Raw genomic sequence first — 17,588 nt, forward strand, 5'->3', positions numbered from 1 at the left:
ACACGTCACACTAACAGTTTTCAAACTCTTTACCCTGTTTGGCATAACAGCAACTAAATGGGGCTCCACATCATTACATAAAAATACCAGAAATGGATTCCAGTACTCACAAAAGCAATCAAGGGCTGGTTGACATAAGGCGTCCTTATGACACACTATGACAAAATATCCCTCAGATATTTGGAGTTGTCAGTTGGGAGCCATCTCAAAAGAAATCCATGGCCTTAACAGATGCAGGTTTCAAAGCACTAAGTAAAAATATCCTTAATCCTAAATTAACTGAGGTATAGGACTATTTCCTCACCCAAAATAAACCTTTCAAGGACCTTCAGTTTTCTCAAATTCCCTTAATATTTTTGTTCTAGATCATGGTCATTTGTTCAACTACTAGGACAGTCACTCCAGAAGGAATGATAGGAATAAAATGCCTTCCATGGGTAACAGATGAGAAGCTCTGTGTGATAAAAAGTCAATCATTCTGTGCATTTATATGCATTTCCTGAGATTCTATAAATATTTCAAAATAAAAGATTTTTTAAGTAAATCATTACAGGCAGGGACATAAATGTTAGTAGGCTCAGGCAACTGTTACACTAGGAGCTAAACCATATGCAACTCAACCGAAATTTCTTTGTTACAACTCAGAAACAAAGATCACAGAGAAAAAGAAATACCTCAGAAAAGATAACTACAAATGAGCAGGCACATATCTAAAGAGCTCTCACGCTGAAACCTGTTAAGGTCAGGACTAATTTCCAGCCAGGACTGAAGCTATGGATTTTTTTTTACCAAGATTGTTAGCCAAGAATGAAAATCCAATAAAGGAATATAAGACACATCCTTTCCTTCCATACATTTTCAACCACAATTCTTGTTTTGGAAAAGAAAGCAAAATTAATCATTTATCTTTTAAAGGCTTTCACAACTACAACACACCAAAATAACTTCTACACATAAGAGCTATTATTCTGTTACTGACTTCTTGGTTTTAAAATCCAAAGATCCACTTTCTGAGTGCCTTAGGAGGGCAAAACATCATGAGAAATGCACATATTACGGTTATGTCATTCAAAAATAAATATACACTAGTTGTATGAAAACCCTCCTTCCCATATTTTTTCAACACTCCTTTATCACTAGTCTTGGCTTATTTGTATTCTTTTTCCTGTTCATACCTTGCACAGATTTTCCCCAAATTCCTTTTATTTTTTAGTCTTTAATTAGTAGCCCTTTCTCATGGGAATCAAAAGACCAAGTTTCCCATGTCACTGTGAAGGACATGCATCCACATTATTTGTACTATAAAGCTTCAGCCTCAGCACTATTGACATTTGGGGCCAGAAAACTCTTTGCTGTGCGTGTTTTTCTGGCCAAAGCAGGGTGGTGAGGACCTCTACCCACCCCATCCAGAAGCTCCACCAGGGTGACAACTAGAAAATATCCTCCAGATGCCTTCTAGGGAGCAAAATCACCCCCCCCCCAAAAAAAAACCACTGGTAGAATGGCAACCCCGGAGAAGTCAATGGCACCCCACTCCAGTGTTCTTGCCTGGAAAATCCGATGGACGGGGGAGCCTGGTGGGCTGCCGTCTATGGGGTCGCAGAGTCAGACACGACTGAAGCGACTTAGCAGCAGCAGCAGCAGCAGAATGGCAACCCACTCCAGCATTCTTGCCTGGAGAATCCCAGGGACAGAGGAGCCTGGTGGGTTGCCGTCTATGGGGTCACACAGAGTCAGACACGACTGAAGCGACTTAGCGGCTGCAGACAGTTCACAATGCAAAGTAAAATCTTAATACAATCAGCTCAAATGTGACAGAATTTGATGCTCATGTGACCTTGTGCATATGTGGCAAACGTCACATTACTAGGAAACGTGGGCTGGAGATAAAAGTAAGAGTGGAAACGGAAACTTAAAATGTCCTATACTTAGTAAAAGAAGAAAAAGGCGTGAGTTAGTAGCACTTTTTCCTTCCGCTAACTCCTTAGGTATTTTTATGTACTGTGTTTTGGAGGAAGTCTGACTACATGTTGTATAACAGTACCTGTGAAACTGAGTCCCCTTACTGAGTTTATGATTAATCTCTCTATTCCAAACTCTGTCCCCTTTCTTGTCGCCTCTGACCTCAGTCCTACACTAACTGTACATATCAACCAGAGTCAGGTGACTAAGACTGCAGTTGCTGATAACACCGTTGAGGTGATGAAACTGCTGTTGTAGACACTATCTATCATTCCTGTATAAACTCAGATCATTTCTCCAGGGCAAGATGAGCTCACTGGCCTCCTGCCATGGACCACCTGGCCAGTGGATCATAAACCAGACACATTCTGACTCCCAGAACCACGATTACAAAATGTCAGAAATGACACAGTATACCAGATGGAACTCCACTCAGTGTTATGTGGCAGCCTGGATGGGAGAGGAGTTTGGGGGAGTATTGTTGTTGTCGTTGCTGTTTAGTCGCTAAGTCATGTTTGACTCTTTTGCAACCCCATGGACTGTAGCCCACCAGGCTCCTCGGTCCATGGCATTCTCCAAGCAAGAATACTGGAATGGATTGCCATTTCCTTCCCCAGGGGATCTTCGAAACCCCGGGGACTGAACCCATGTCTCCTGCATTGGCAGGCAGATTCTTTACCACTGAACCACCCAGGAAGCCCAGGAGGAAAATGGATACATGAATCCATATGGCTGAACCCTTTCACTGCCCGCCTGAAACTGTCAAAACATTGTTAACAGGTTATGCTGCTAAGTTACTTCAGTCGTGTCTGACTCTGTGTGACCCCATAGACGGCAGCCCACTAGGGTTAGCCCCGTCCCTGAGATTCTCCAGGCAAGAACACTGGAGTGGGTTGCCATTTCCTTCTCCAATGCATGAAAGTGAAAAGTGAAAGTGAAGTCACTCAGTTGTGTCCAACTCTTAGTGACCCCATGGACTGGTTATACCCCCAATAAAAAAGTTGAAGTTTTTTTAAAAAGAAATGCCAGAAGATGATGATAATTTCCAGCATCTTTGCTCTTCTCCTTGAAAAAAACTCAAAAGCCAAGCTGAAGTGGATCTGAGACTTGTCTCCCAGTCTGTACAACAAATCCTGACTTGACTGCAAACACCTGCTGTCACAGTTTGGCTATCTGTGCCCCGGGCACTGAAGTCCTTCCTCCGTTATGATTGTAGACAGAAATAAGTTAAAAGAATTCTACCTAAATGCAAAGCAAACAAATGTGAACCCTCAGCCAAGGACTTTTCTCCTTTCCTTCCCAACTACTATGTCAACAAAGAGTCACCCTTAAATACTTTCACTACAGAAAATAAACCTGGATTCAACATACAGACTGAAGATAATTCTGTTGTCTGAATTATTTCTGGAAAAGAAACTAATTAGATTCATAAATCACTGTGATTTTGAGCCATGTATTTCCATTCCATTTACAAGGTCAATGCCAAATGAACATATACATTAATAGCTATCTTCAAACATAATCATAATTTCCATTGCTATGTCCTATATTCTGACATTTTTTGTATTATCACCTTTTGTTTTACATTTACCTATTTTTACATTTAAAAACAAACAGGGCTTTTGTCATTGTTTGTGTGTAAGCAGTCCTTCGGGAAAAAACACCATTTATAAGATTTAATACCACAGAGGATTTAAATTCCTCTACCAAGAAATTTAGGTTTCTGGAAACAAAGGGCGGTACATTATTCATCCTGTTTCCTGTACTAGTGCAAGAGACATTCAATAAATATACTCAGTAAATGACCTCTTTTGATCTTTAGAGCTTATACTTGCAAATTTTCATGCACTACCTAAAATAAGCTTTATTTTTTATGATTAACATCTTTCATAGCAATTTTCCACAAATCCTCATGCCCACATATTTGTCCATGTTAATGCAATGCTATATTTCACTGTACAATAAGCCCCCTACATACGAACCTTGAAGTTGCAAACTTTCAAAGATGCAAATGTGTCCCTGTATGCCAGCTGTTGTACTGCACTACTGTAGTTTTTAAGGTACTGTACTGTAAGATTTCAAATGTTTTTATTTTTGGTTTTTATGTATACTTGTGTGAAAAGTTTTCTAAGCCTATTACAGTACAGTATCATACAGTTGATTGTTAGTTGGGTACCTAGTTTAACTTTGTTGGACTTAGGAAGGCACTCTCAGGACAGAACTTATTTGCATGAAGAGAACTTATTGTACTGATACATCATACACTGCTTATCCTCCCAACTTAAGCAGCTGAGGTGGGAGCTTCTATTCATAACAAGATTCACACCTTATCAAAGGAAGTGAAATGGGCTTTCTAAGGTTCTACTTGTATGAGAGTTCTTAGGAACTACTAAAGGAAAGGGTGGGGAGGATCCTTTCTAAAATAAGTTAAACCATAAAAAAAAATCTCATGAAAAGGAAAAAAAAAAATCAAAGAGAAAGAAGCATTTCCCATGTATGGGAATGGGTTTTGTCCTACAGTATGACAAATGTTTGACAGTAACATCATTTTTACTTACTATAAGCTGATATACTCTAATTCTTAAATCCACATAAACAAATATAAAACAACTGTATATTTTTTAAAAAACTGAATAAAATAGGTGAACTTCTCACATTCCCTAACTCACTCTGGGGAAAACCATTTGACTGAAATGACACATCACAAAATGAAAAATAAACTATTGATACAATAAAATCTTGACATATGAACAAGACTATACAATTCAAAGTACAATTCAACTTTAATTGGGTCCATGTTGGCCCCATTCAAAGGCAGAGTAGTAGGAGGGGTTAGTTACTGTGATACCAAGAGAACCAGGATTTACTTATTAGGCAGTCCCATAGTTCTGACACAAAAGATGGCATAACTCCAAGTCTCTGCTGTATACTAGGCATCAAAGGAAAAAAAAAAAAAAAGAAAAGAAATATCATGAGCCTATCTGTGTCATATATTTGTCATATTCCAAAGAAAAAGCTTCCAGTTACTTTGAGCTTGCATCTTTGGGGGGTTTCTACAATAAAGCAGGATTTAAAAACATATACATAGTCAACTTTGGTAGCGTAAATTTTATTTATTTATTTTTATTTGGCTATGCCACGTGGCTTGTGGGACCTTAGTTCCCCAACTAAGGATCGAACCTATGCTTCCCATGGTGAAATAAGCCAGTTCCTAATCACTGGCCCGCCAGGTAATTCCTGGTAAGGTAAAATTCAAAGTATGTTTGGAAAACAGTCTTGGAACCCAGCAACTTGTTTTGTACACATTTTCATTGTAAATGCTTTTATTTTCTCACATAAGAGTATGAAACAAATTATCTTTATATTTAAAAGACTACATTCTCCTATTTAGCACAAACATACCAAATTCAAACAATTCACAGGCACTTAAAAACAAAATTAGTATGGACCAAGTTCTTACCACCTAGTTCATTTTACAGTGATTCACCATGAGTAAGCTTTAAAACTCATTTCCTCTAGAATTGCAGTCTTGGAAAAAAAGATTTAGGTCTGTACATCATAATCACTACCTTAAAAGAAAAAATAAGAGTGAGGTTTCATACCTGCCTAATTCCCTCAATGATACAAAGTTACCTCTGTCAGCCCTAGTTGTTTTTTGTTTTTTGTTTTTTTTTTAAGTGTACTGTGTCAGCTTTTTGGAATGTATACTGCACTTCCTCATTGACACAATTGTTATAAATAGTAAAAATTAAAAAAAAATCCTACAAAATCTACTTAACTCCTAGAGTAACTGATGTGTGGGTGGTTCTTACTGAGTATTCAAATTCCTGTTTCATTAGTTGAAATGGTTTCAGTGCATGTTTTAAACATCCTGTATTGCAAAAATTTGGTCAGCTGATTTTAGAAGAACATTCCCGTAGGGAAACATGAGTTGATTTCACTGCACACTAGTACAAAGCCTCTTAACCGGTCTCTCCCAGCCTCCAGTCCCTCCCTCCTATAGTCTGTCCTCCCATGTGTAGCCAGTTACAGCAATCGCAAATCTAAGTTATACCACGTGCTAAGTGCATGCTAAGTTGCTTCAGTGGTGTCCAACTCTTTGCAGCCCTCTGTCCATGGGATTCTCCGGGCAAGAATCCTGTAGTGGGCTGCCATTCCCTCCTCCAAGGGATCTTGGATTGAACCCACATCTCTTACATTTGACCTGCACTGGCAGGTGGGTTCTTTACCACTGTAAAACTTTTACCACTTCACCTGAAAAGCCCACATCCCTACTTAAAAACCATCCTGCCCAAAGAACTTCCTCCAGGGTAAAGTCCAAATCCCATAGCTCATCACAGAAGACTCTCCCCAACTGGTATCAACTTAACTTAGTTTTTTCCACGCCTCCCTTTCAGGTGGACCCCCTGGTGACTTCTCACCATTCCTTAACTAGTCCTGTTCTTATCTCTCTGCTGCTGCTACTGCTAAGTCGCTTCAGTCGTGTCCGACTCTATGCGACCCCATAGACGGCAGCCCACCAGGCTCCCCCATCCCTGGGATTCTCCAGGCAAGAACACTGGAGTGGGTTGCCATTTCCTTCTCCAATGCATGAAAGTGAAAAGTGAAAGTGAAGTTGCTCAGTCATGTCCGACTCTTAGCGACCCCATGGACTGCAGCCCACCAGGCTCCTCCGTCCATGGGATTTTCCAGGCAAGAGAACTGGAGTGGGGTGCCATTGCCTTCTCCGTCTTATCTCTCTAGACTCTTGCAAAAACCCTTCAGCTTTGAATTCCTGTCCTTGAATATTCACCCATACCGATCAGTTCAAATATCAGTTTCTCAATAAAACCTTCCTCTACATCCTTCAGATAAACTCAGCACATTTGGTCACTCTGTGCCCCTCCACAAGCACTGAGCTCGGTGTTCATAGGTGTTCTATGAAGGCTGATTAAATTTTGAAAGCATATACGTGCTTAAGTGAGGGACTGTTAAACTATAAACTGTTAAAGCTGTCGTTAAAAAACATAAGGATATTCCATCCACCTATAGGCAGCAATGTAAAAATCAATACATAAACTTTAAAAATCAGTCTTATTTAAAGTATTCCAAACAGAATCATGGATTACTAAAACTCCAGATGTTTAACCTACTTCCCCTTAAACGCTGATAAATGTTAACCATGTATTAATAGAACACCATAGCAAAAACAGTTTCAAATAGAAAAGATTTGGTACCTTCCCAGTCAATAAAGTTTCAGTACTGAGAGCTTTAAAATTCCTGCAATGGTGCAAATTTTCTTAATTGAAAAATAATAAAATAAGGAGGAAAAAAAATCTAAATTTAGTCCTGCACTGAAATCCTCACCTTTGAAAAACTCTCAAGATAAAGATTTAGTAGAAACCCCATTCTCCATCATACTCTGGCTGATAAAGAAAACACAGCCACGCAAACAATAATTTAACACGAGCCAAAACAAAAGTGTTTTCAGAAAGAAGCTAGTGTTGGCGATTTAAAGGTTTCCACTATGTCTGAGCATCTCCAATACAAATACCTTATGTATTTAAGGGAAGCTTCACAAGTCAAAAGCAATTTCACATAAATGATTCAATTCTTACCGTAAGCCTGTGACTTAAGCAGAGTAGGGATTATCTGCCTGGATTTGAGACATTACCAACCCAGTAAAAACGGAGATAAAAGACTGGCTATAAAAATGTAGCACTTCGTTTCCAAAAAAAAAAAAGTATTCTTACTAAAACAACAAAATGGCCCAAAAAAAAAAAAAAAAAAAAAAAACGCAATCACCCCCTCCTCTTATTTCATCGCTAAATTCAGCCCTGTGGTACCTACTGGTGACTCCGCTAATAAAATGATGGTCAAAATTTCAAATCATGAAAACCTCGAGCAAAAAGTTCCATCTCCCGGTCTCTTTCCCAGTGACATTTACCTTGCAAGCAAACCCCAGCTCCATTTCTCAAAAGCACTTCTCAAAGCCTCCGCGCGCATTCAGCCAGCTTCCCAAGCTCTCAGCCGAGTCCCGGAGGTTCGGGGTCGGACCGAGAGTCGCCCCGGGAGGGTCTTGGGGGGTGGGGGGGACCCAGCTTGGCGCGAGACTGGTGGTCGGGCTCACCCTCAAAAGGCTCTGCTAGGCAAGAGACCGAGGGCTGGGAACCAGACCCGAGAACAGTGCCCAAGAGAACTGGGGGCGCCCAGACCCGGAGCCTCGGGTCCGAGCCCTGGTCCACAGGCAGCCCAGCGGCTCCGCCTCCCGACTCGGGTCGGGTTCCAGTGCCCAGGCCAGGCCCCGCCACTCTCAGGCACCGCGGGGTAAAAACTCCGAGCATCCCGGCCCTAGGAAACTGGAATCCCGAGAGGTCCCTGGGGGTGGACACCCACCTGACCGAACCCCGCCGAGGGCCGGGCTCAGCAAGCCCACCAAGAGCAGCCACCGGACGCGGAGAGTCTCAGAGGGCGAACCCACGCCCGACCCCATCTCAGCCCGAGCCCGCAGGTTCTCCTCAGCACTCGGTCGCCCCTGCCTCCGCCCGCTCCACGATTCCCCAGCCCCGCCAGGGGCCCCGGGCTGGCACCGATGCGCGCGCGCTCAGCACTGACGCAACTCGGCTCCGGTCCGAGCTCGCTCCCGACGCGGCGCCCGCTCGCCTGACTGACGTACGAAGCGCTCCGTCCGGGGCGAGTGAGAACGGCCTTTCTCTCCCGTCCCCTCAGACCCTCTTAGGAGCCGACCCCGCCCATCGTCATTCTCCCCGCCCACCTGCTTCAAGGCCCGCCTACTCCGAGGCGGGTCGAAGGAGCCTATTGGAAGAAGCACTCGTCACGGAAAAGAAGGCGGAGCGTGAGCCCCAGAAGCGGAATTGACCCGCAGAAACGAAACGAAGGCCCGCCTCCTGCGCAGCCTTTCCTTATTGGCTGTCTGAGTTGGGCGGGACGTAAAAATCTGAGCTCCCATTGGCTGTTTGGCATCGAGGCGTGGGGCTCCGCGGAAAGGCCTTGACCAGGCAGGGCTTGGGTCCGCGGTTGCCGGCTTGGGACTGGGGGTCTGAGGCCGGGTCTACGCCTCTGGGCCTGGGAAGATGGTCCTGGGGTGTTGCCCGGTGAGTTACTTACTTCTGTGCGGCCAGGCGGCTCTGCTGCTGGGAAATCTACTGCTGCTGCATTGTGTGTCTCGGAGCCACTCGCACAACGCCACCGCCGAGCCCGAGCTCACATCCGCTGGCGCCGCCCACCCGGAGGGCTCCCCCGGCGCTGCGAGCTGGGAGTATGTCGACCCCCACTCTCCAGTCATCCTTTGCTCTTACCTGTAAGCTACGCGGTCCTCGAGGCGGGTGGCGATGGAGATGGGGTCCCTGGGATACACGGGGGTTGTGCGGGGGCACGGGGGGAGGGAGGCTGCTTTCCCCCCGCCCCCCAGTCCCTCTCCACCTGGAGGACCTACCTGATCGTCGACACGCGGGAGAAAAATAACCATGACAGGTTTCTCACTCAACGCACTCCTCCAAGGGAAAACCCCTCTGTGTCGGTGGCTGATCCTTGAACAGTGACATTATATAGCCTGCGGAAGAAGAGTACGAGGTTGTACCTGCTCCCTTTAACCGCAGGAGACACCCTCGTTCGTGCTGGTACTGAGTGGTGCGCAAGTGGAGTAAATCACACGCCTCTACGTGGCACCTCCTTAAAAAAATAAAAGCAGTAATCTTAGCGTTGCAAAACCAAGTCAAAACTTTTAACGTCTCTTTTAAGTCAAATAAGAAAAGGCTTTTGAAAAATGCGAGAGAGCTGGGAATCCTTTGGCCTGGATTTTGCCCCCATAGCCTTGTGGCTGTTTGCCTAGGGAAGAGATGAAGCGTTGGCAGAGGTAGAATCGGTGTAGAAAAAGGACCAGAAACGCCCCTCATCCCCACCCCGCCTTAACCAAAGGGTCATTGGATGGCTGTTTGACCTGCTGTCCTTCAGCCTAATTGATAGAATCTCTTGTTTTGGGGAAGACTCAGAGGGACATTAACCCCCAGAAAATTTGCAGAAATGTCTCTTGCCTACTATGACTATATACCTGTAAACAGCCATTTAGAAAGACCTTAATGATGATCTTCCTGGTGATTTACAGACCCGATGAATTTATTGAATGTGACGACCCAGTGGATCATGTTGGAAACACAACAGCATCCCAGGAACTTGGTTATGGTTGTCTCAAGGTGGGTTTTTGTTTGGTTTTATAAGCAAACTCTTCCATAGAGAAACAATATTGCCTAAATGCTATTACAGTAAAGTATGAGGAGTATGAAATTATTTTTTTGTAAAATTCATTGAAATTATTGTTACTGAAAATTTCCAGCATGATCAGGGTCAGTGGCTGAACAAGACATTTAGCCTTCTCAGAAAGAAGCAGGCTCTGTGCCAAAACTACCCAGGTGCAAAGACCAATCTGTCTTTGGTTCCTTTGGCCATTGTGATTGACGGATTTGAAGCTCAGATATCACCCCTGACTACCCTTCAAGGCACGTACTTTCCTGAAAGAGCAAAAGGAAGGTTTATGCAATTTCTAAAACTGATGCTGGATTGAGCAGTATCTTCGTTACATATGCATTTGGGGCAAAGCTCCTCTTGCCAATGGCCTTTCTTTTCACTAGGCAAGCAGTTTCCACCACGTCCTTAGGAAATAGATCAGACCTATCAGTATACTTCCCTGGTGGCTCAGTGGTAAAGACTCCGCCTGCTAACACAGGAGACCCGGGTTCCATCCCTGGGTTAGGAAGATCTCCTGGAGAAGGAAATGGCAACCCACTCCAGTATTCTTGCCTAGACATCCCCATGGACAGAGGAGTTTGGTGGGCTACACAGGGTCACAAAGAATCAGACACCCTGAGTGACTAACACTTTCACTTTTCATTATTATATGTCTTTGTAGGGGGTTGTAGCATTCAGGAGGAGCCTTGGATAACAATGGCCTCTTAGAATGAAAAGAAGCCCTTCAGTTACATTAATAATATCCCTGAAGCTGGACGCATACTTCCTAGTCAGTCTACCCAGACCCAGTGAGGTTCATATACTTCCTCCCCTCTGTGGACTCACCACTCTGTTATATTACACTGCATAATACAAGTCAAGACACCATCAGCTATAAGAGAATTATGGGAAAATATTCTTTGTTACTAAATCAAACACAGGGAAATAAACCTGAAAGTAACAAGGCCAAAAAGGCAACTCTTGCTGTACTCACAAGTAAAGAAATATTTTCACTACAATGAGATTTTGTTCTATGGGTAATTATTGATAAAAGTTTGAGTGAGCATTGTATGCTCATGTTCAGTCACTAAGTCGTGACCAACTCTTTTGCGACCCCATGGACTAGCCCGCCAGGCTCCTCTGTCCGTGGGAATTCCCAGGCAAGCGTACTGGAGTGGGTTGCCATTTCCTTCTTCAGGGGATCTTCCTGACACAGGGATTGAACCCTCATCTCTTACATTGGCAGAGGTTCTTTACCCAGTCACCAGGGAAGCCCAGAGTATCATATAGAGATCAGTCTGAGCACCTTGACAGGATCAACCCAGGGTTCGATGAAAATAGGCAAAAATAAGTGATCTCTATACAATACTTACTTTTGCCCATTTTCATTACAACACTGGGTTGATCCTGTCAAGGTGCTCAGACTGTCACTTCCCCTGGAAGTCCTGGGGGACTGTCAGCATTCGGGCCCCCAAGTCCCAAGGGAGGGGCAAGAGTAAACATCCTCACGTTCCCCCCACTTCCCTTTGAGGAATGTTCCAGCGAGAACGTAGTGAAGCACTTAATAAGGTGCCAGTGGAGAATGCCCAGCTGCGCTTCCTCTGCTAGAATTCAGTTACACAAAGGGTCGGAGGTCTTCTGAAATTTTTTGCTGGAATTTAAACTTATATATAGATGTGTTACATTACTATGGATATGAGCTGAATATCACAGTTTCGAGACCTGCACAAAGTCCTGAGTCAGTTGACATGCTGAGTTCTTTCCTAACGATGTTCATTTATAATATATGTAAAAGAAGTGAAGTGAAGAAGTGAAGTCGCTCAGTTGTGTCCGACTCTTTGTGACCCCATGGACTGTAGCCTACAACGCTCCTCCGTCCATGGGATTATCCAGTTAAGAGTACTGGAGTGGGTTGCCATTTCCTTCTCCAGAGGATCGAACCTGGATCTCCCACATTGTAGGCAGATGCTTTTCCATCCGGGCCAATAGACCTCAAATACACATTGACTCTTTTTTTTAATTGGAGTATAATTGCTGTGCAGTGTTGTTTTAGTTTCTGCTGTACAACAGCATGAGTCAGCTGTATGTATACGTATGTCCCTTCTCTCCCGAGCCTCCCTCCCACCCACCGCCCATCCCCACCCCCAGGTCATCACAGAGCACCAAGGTGAGCTCCCTGTGCCATTCAGCAGCTTCCCACTAGCTGTTTTATACTTGGCAGCGTATGTGCGTCAGTGCTGCTCTCTCAGTTCCTTCCCTCCTCTCCTTTCCCATCCCCCCCGTCACATCCACATCCATAGCCCATCCTCTGCATCTGTGTCTCTACTTCTGCCCTACAGATACGTTCATCAGTATCACACTTCTAGACTGCACTGCTGCTGCTGCTAAGTCACTTAAGTCGTGTCCGACTCTGTGGGACCCCATAGACAGCAGCCCATGAGGCTCCTCTGTCCCTGGGATTCTCCAGGCAAGAATACTGGAGTGGGTTGCCATTTCCTTCTCCAATGCATGAAAGTAAAAAGTGAAAGTGAAGTCGCTCAGTCGTGCCCGACTCTTAGCGACCCCATGGACTGCAGCCTACCAGGCTCCTCCATCCATGGGATTTTCCAGGCAAGAGTACTGGAGTGGGGTGCCATTGCCTTCTCCGTCTAGACTGCTCATGTATGCGTTAATACATGACATTTTTCTCTTTCTGACTTCACTCTGTATGATAGTCTCTACACATTGACTTTCTGAATACCCATTCCCAACTATGCACTCATGTGCTCTTCTCTTCTGTAAATGTAGGATTAATTAGAGCTCTGTGTCCCGCTAATCCAAAATGGCATTTAGTGAAACTGATTTTAAACTTCTGTACTATATTATCAAAGAAGGTAGTCACAAGGAAAGAAAATGAAAAGGATGAAAAGGAGTTTATTTAAAAACATGTCCATTTAGGATCGTCTCATTGAAAATCGCTTGAAGTATGTCACTAAACTCCTCGCTCTTCAGCACAGCTTTACCCCACCTTTGTTAGAATAGTTACTGTCCTGGGCCAGCTTTTGTTACTTCATATGAAGAGATGATTTGTGTTGTTTGCTCTGGCTAGTTTGGTTGTTCTGTTGTGGTTGTTACCCCGCAGTTCGGAGGTCAGGCCTACAGAGATGTGGAGCACACTCGCGTGCAGTGCCGGGCCCTGGAGGGAATCGAGTGTGCCGGCACGAGGACCTTCCTCCGAGAGAACAAACCTTGTATAAAGTAAGTGCTGTCTGCATGGTGTAGCTGGTACTTAGATGGAGGTAGGGCTGTTGTGTCCTCTTTTGATGTTGACTTTTTTCTTTTACCTTAAGTGTTAAACGGGCAGCATGATTACTGCTGTGCATATTCCACAGACACAAGCGATGGGGTGATAACGTAGGGGACACTAGACAGGAGGCCAGAGGCTGTCTAAATGTCCCTTTCATCAACCAGCTAAAGGACCTCTGGGCACCCAGAGTCTCTGTCCCACCCAGAGTCTCCACAAAATGAAGGAGGTGGAACAGATGATCCAACTTCAGAACTCCTACGATAGGCATACATCCTTTGAAAACAGCTGTAGAATTTCAGGAGGAAAGATTTTATTATGAACAGTGCAGGCCTTTCTCCCTGAAAAGCAGTATTATCTTGAAAAATTAGGGTTATTGAGACTTCCCTGGTGGTCCGGGGGTTAAGAATCCACCTTCCAATGTCAGGGGATGTGGACTCGATCGCTGGTCCAGGAACTAAGCTCCTACTTGCCACAGGGCAGCTAAGCCCACACACCACAATGACGGAACCCACGTGCTAAGAGTGAGAAGCCTGCACACCACAGTGAAGATCCTGAGTGCTGCAACTGAGACTTGACACAGCCAAAAATTAATTAACTTTTAAAAAAACAAATTAGGGTTATTTCTGTAAACTCCACTTGAAGGCACAGAACTTAGGTATACCATTCGCTGATGGAGAGTTGTGCCTGTGTTAGGTGATGCCATTAGAGTATCTGAAATTGAATGTCATCACAGTATGTAAGACAGAAGTCCTTCCAAGAAGTCCCATTTTTCAGGTGCCAGGAGAGGAGCATGGAGATTAATGTTCATTTAAGGGAAGGTCACACCTCATGAGAGAGCTACATTCAGAACTGCAGGCTCCCTCAGGAAAAGAGCCCACGCAGGAAAGGGATGGGCGCCAGCCACCACTCCAACCAGGATACCTATCCTGTAAATGTCCATAATAGTTTCTTATCCAGCCCAACTCTGTATTGGTTCCTCTGGGTCCTCTATACCTTGTGTGCGTGTGTGCTGAGTCGCTCAGTCGTGTCTGACTCTGTGCGACCCTATGGACTGTAGCCTGCCAGGCTTCTCTGTCCATGGGATTCTCCAGGCAAGAACACTGGAGTGGGTTGCCATGCCCTCCTCCAGGGGATCTTCCCAACTCAGGGATTCAACCCACGTCTCTTGTGTCTCCTGCAGTGCAGGCAGGTTCTTTACCACTAGCGCCACCTGGGAAGCCCCCTCCATGCCTTAGCAAGTACCTTTTTGAGAATCTAGACAAACTAGAGATCTTCCTTTGAGGGAGAGGGGGTTGGTAAGAAGTCACAGAGGGACTATCTTCCCATCTTGTCACTTATGTGAAATTCACTAATAAAGCATTAAGTGTTTTCATTTTCATGTGATAAGCATCTTCCTCTTGATTCCCTCTCTCTAGGTATACCGGACACTACTTCATAACCACTTTGCTCTACTCTTTCTTCCTGGGATGTTTTGGAGTAGATCGTTTCTGCCTGGGTCACACTGGCACAGCAGTGGGGAAGCTCTTGACCCTTGGAGGACTTGGGATTTGGTGGTTTGTTGACCTTATTTTGCTGATCACTGGAGGGCTGATGCCCAGTGACGGCAGCAATTGGTGCACCATTTACTAAGAAGAGCTGCTGCTGTGGCCCAGAGAGGCAAGGCTCTTGGACTCATCTCTGCAGGCTCAGAACTCCTCGACGTCAGGCCTGACCAGTATTTTCCCTCGTTGGAGAGAATGGGTTTGGTTAGGAAGGTGGCTTCAGACTGTGGATGTTCGACCCACATTTGACCCTGCAGACTAGAAATGACAAGCAGACAGTATTGTGGCTATCAAGTTTGTACCTTTCCTCGTGTACCAAGAATATAAAGGCTAGTGATTAACTTATAAGCTGCAGAAGTGTCACCTTATTCTTTATTTCTGTGTGCTGCTATGTCATCAACCCTTTGGAGCAGTTGGACCCAACAGGATGTTTTTGGCCTGTGCCTTTGTGACCCTGAGTCTTCATGCAGTGGAGGTCAGAAGCTGAACCAACAAAAATGTCCAGCAGAAGTAGAAACAGCAGTCGATTTTAATACATGCTGAAATTCTGACTTTCTGAGTTTAAATTGCGGAATGAATGTTGCCAACCTGGAATGCTTGTTTGGGTATTTTTCAATAGGTAGAATGAAACTCAATATCTGTTGTGCTTAAAGCTGAGCATCTGAAATGAGGCTATTAATAAACCCTATTGTTTCATCATTATTACTCCTGAGAGGCAATATATCCAGTATAGTAATTCCCTCTAATGTCCAATTATGTTTTGAAAGCCAACAGTTCCAGACATGTCTGGGTTCAGCTATCCTCTTGGCAGAATTTTCCTATTGAAAAGGTATCATTTACCAATTTAGAAAGCCCATGTTATAGACTGATTAAAAAAAAAAAAAATCATACAAGTAACTAAATCTCTTCTTCATGATTACATAATATAAAATGAAGAGCCTCACATCCTTGGAAAGAAAAACAGATTCTTCCTTAAAGGATATTACTGCTGAGTGCTAGATAGAATTAGGATGTGACTTATGGGAAACAAAAAGAAACTGGACACATTTGTCAAAATAAGCATGGTACCAAAGTCTCTCATTGGGCTATAGCAGTCAGTCATAGGGAAAGAGACAGCCAAGCTTTCAAGTTCCCACATCACAGGGGATAAAAAAAAAATGTTCTAAACTTGTGATTTTAAAAACTTAGTTCCCATCCCTTACAATCTGAGTTGAAAAGAACTGTTAAGTGTAAAGTAAAAGGGGGGGGTTACAAAGAGCCTGCTATTTGGGCAACATATAAATTCTAGGAACAATCAAGGTAGAACCGCTCAAAGTTTAGTCTCGTAATAATTGACATGAAAGCCAAGAATCCCAGTTAAAATAACTGGATACTCTCTATCATTATGAAGCAGTTTTCCTGAAAGTTTTAGCTTTATTATCCCTGATTAATATGACCGCTCTTCTTATGGTATTAAATGGAGGCAATTATGTAAAAATGAAAACAGATTATTCTCTTTTGTCTTGAAAGTTCTGTACCACATTGACCTCAACTTCTTCATAACTATAAATTGATAGACTCTTATTTATAATCTCTATAGTCTAAGGCAGTATATTTTAAATTGCTGTGGGTCCTGAAGAAATTGAACCTTCTCCCCAGAAAAATGCACATAAACTTAAAATTTCTGCATAGAACTTAAGAGAGTTCAAGGATGCCCCTTTTTAAAAAGAAAAACTCACTTTTAAGAAAAATCTGGAAAACTAAAATTGAAATCCTGCCCCAAATAAGATACTACTTTAAACCACAAATACTGCTTCATCTCACACTTAAAAAAAAAATCCTTAAAGATATTCACAAACCCCATCAAAAGTTATTTTTAAAAAATAAACTGTGGCAGCTTTCAGACTCCAAATCATTGGTCATGAATGTTTCCAGGAAGAACTTGGGTAAAGAGGTAAAAGTCTGTAAATTATTAAAGTTTCTATTTTATAGAATATTTTATAGAAGCCCTCCTCACAGAAAAGCTGATGGGAACCAGAATTGTTTCCACTGCTAGCTGACAACCTGAGAATCTATATTCCTCTGTGACCATCCAAATTTGTTAGTTTCAGTGTGAATTTTAAGTGACGAGCATCCTCTGTATTTACAGACCCTGGCCAATTGTGATAAACTTGGAGAACTGAGTAAAGGAATAATATTAAAAATGTGATTTCCTTTGCACTCTGGATTCAGTTTCTCAATATCGGTAGATAGGTGTATGTGTGTGTGTGTGTGTGTAGTACTATATCCAGTTTATGGCTATTAAGAAGTTTTATTACTAAAGTGTCCTTCCATCAAGGATAAATTAGAAACTGCCTGTTTTCAGTTGTTTCCTGTCTTTAAATAAAATTTTATCAGCTCCCCAGACTTCCTGGCACCATGTCCTTCTTCTACTTGCCTTAGGCTCCTTATCAGCAGTTGTAATACCCCCAACCTGATGGTTCTGGAATGTGTGTATGTGTGTTTTAAAAGCACACATTTTTCTTCAGAAGAAAGAGATCCTAAAACCCCTTGCCATCACTGGCACATCCTCAATACAAACCAGGTAATGTAGCTTT

General features: G+C 43.4%; 2 protein-coding genes across 2 annotated transcripts in view; one reads left to right on the plus strand and one right to left on the minus strand.

Moving 5' to 3' along the window:
• Positions 1-8,631, minus strand: part of ADAM9 (ADAM metallopeptidase domain 9) — a 96,394-nt gene extending 87,763 nt beyond the window's left edge. The window contains exon 1 of the mRNA XM_005698844.3: positions 8,338-8,631. Within this exon, the coding sequence (XP_005698901.1) occupies positions 8,338-8,434 (97 nt within the window). The 5' untranslated portion in view covers positions 8,435-8,631. The remainder of the gene's footprint in view (positions 1-8,337) is intronic.
• TM2D2 (TM2 domain containing 2) lies at positions 8,818-17,394 on the plus strand. The gene is made up of 4 exons (XM_005698843.3): positions 8,818-9,262; positions 10,067-10,154; positions 13,307-13,422; positions 14,887-17,394. Exons 1-4 carry the CDS (start codon positions 9,036-9,038, stop codon positions 15,098-15,100), a joined length of 645 nt encoding a protein of 214 aa, XP_005698900.1. The 5' UTR covers positions 8,818-9,035; the 3' UTR covers positions 15,101-17,394.

This window comes from Capra hircus, chromosome 27 (assembly GCF_001704415.2).
Source record: "Capra hircus breed San Clemente chromosome 27, ASM170441v1, whole genome shotgun sequence".
NCBI lineage: Eukaryota > Metazoa > Chordata > Mammalia > Artiodactyla > Bovidae > Capra > Capra hircus.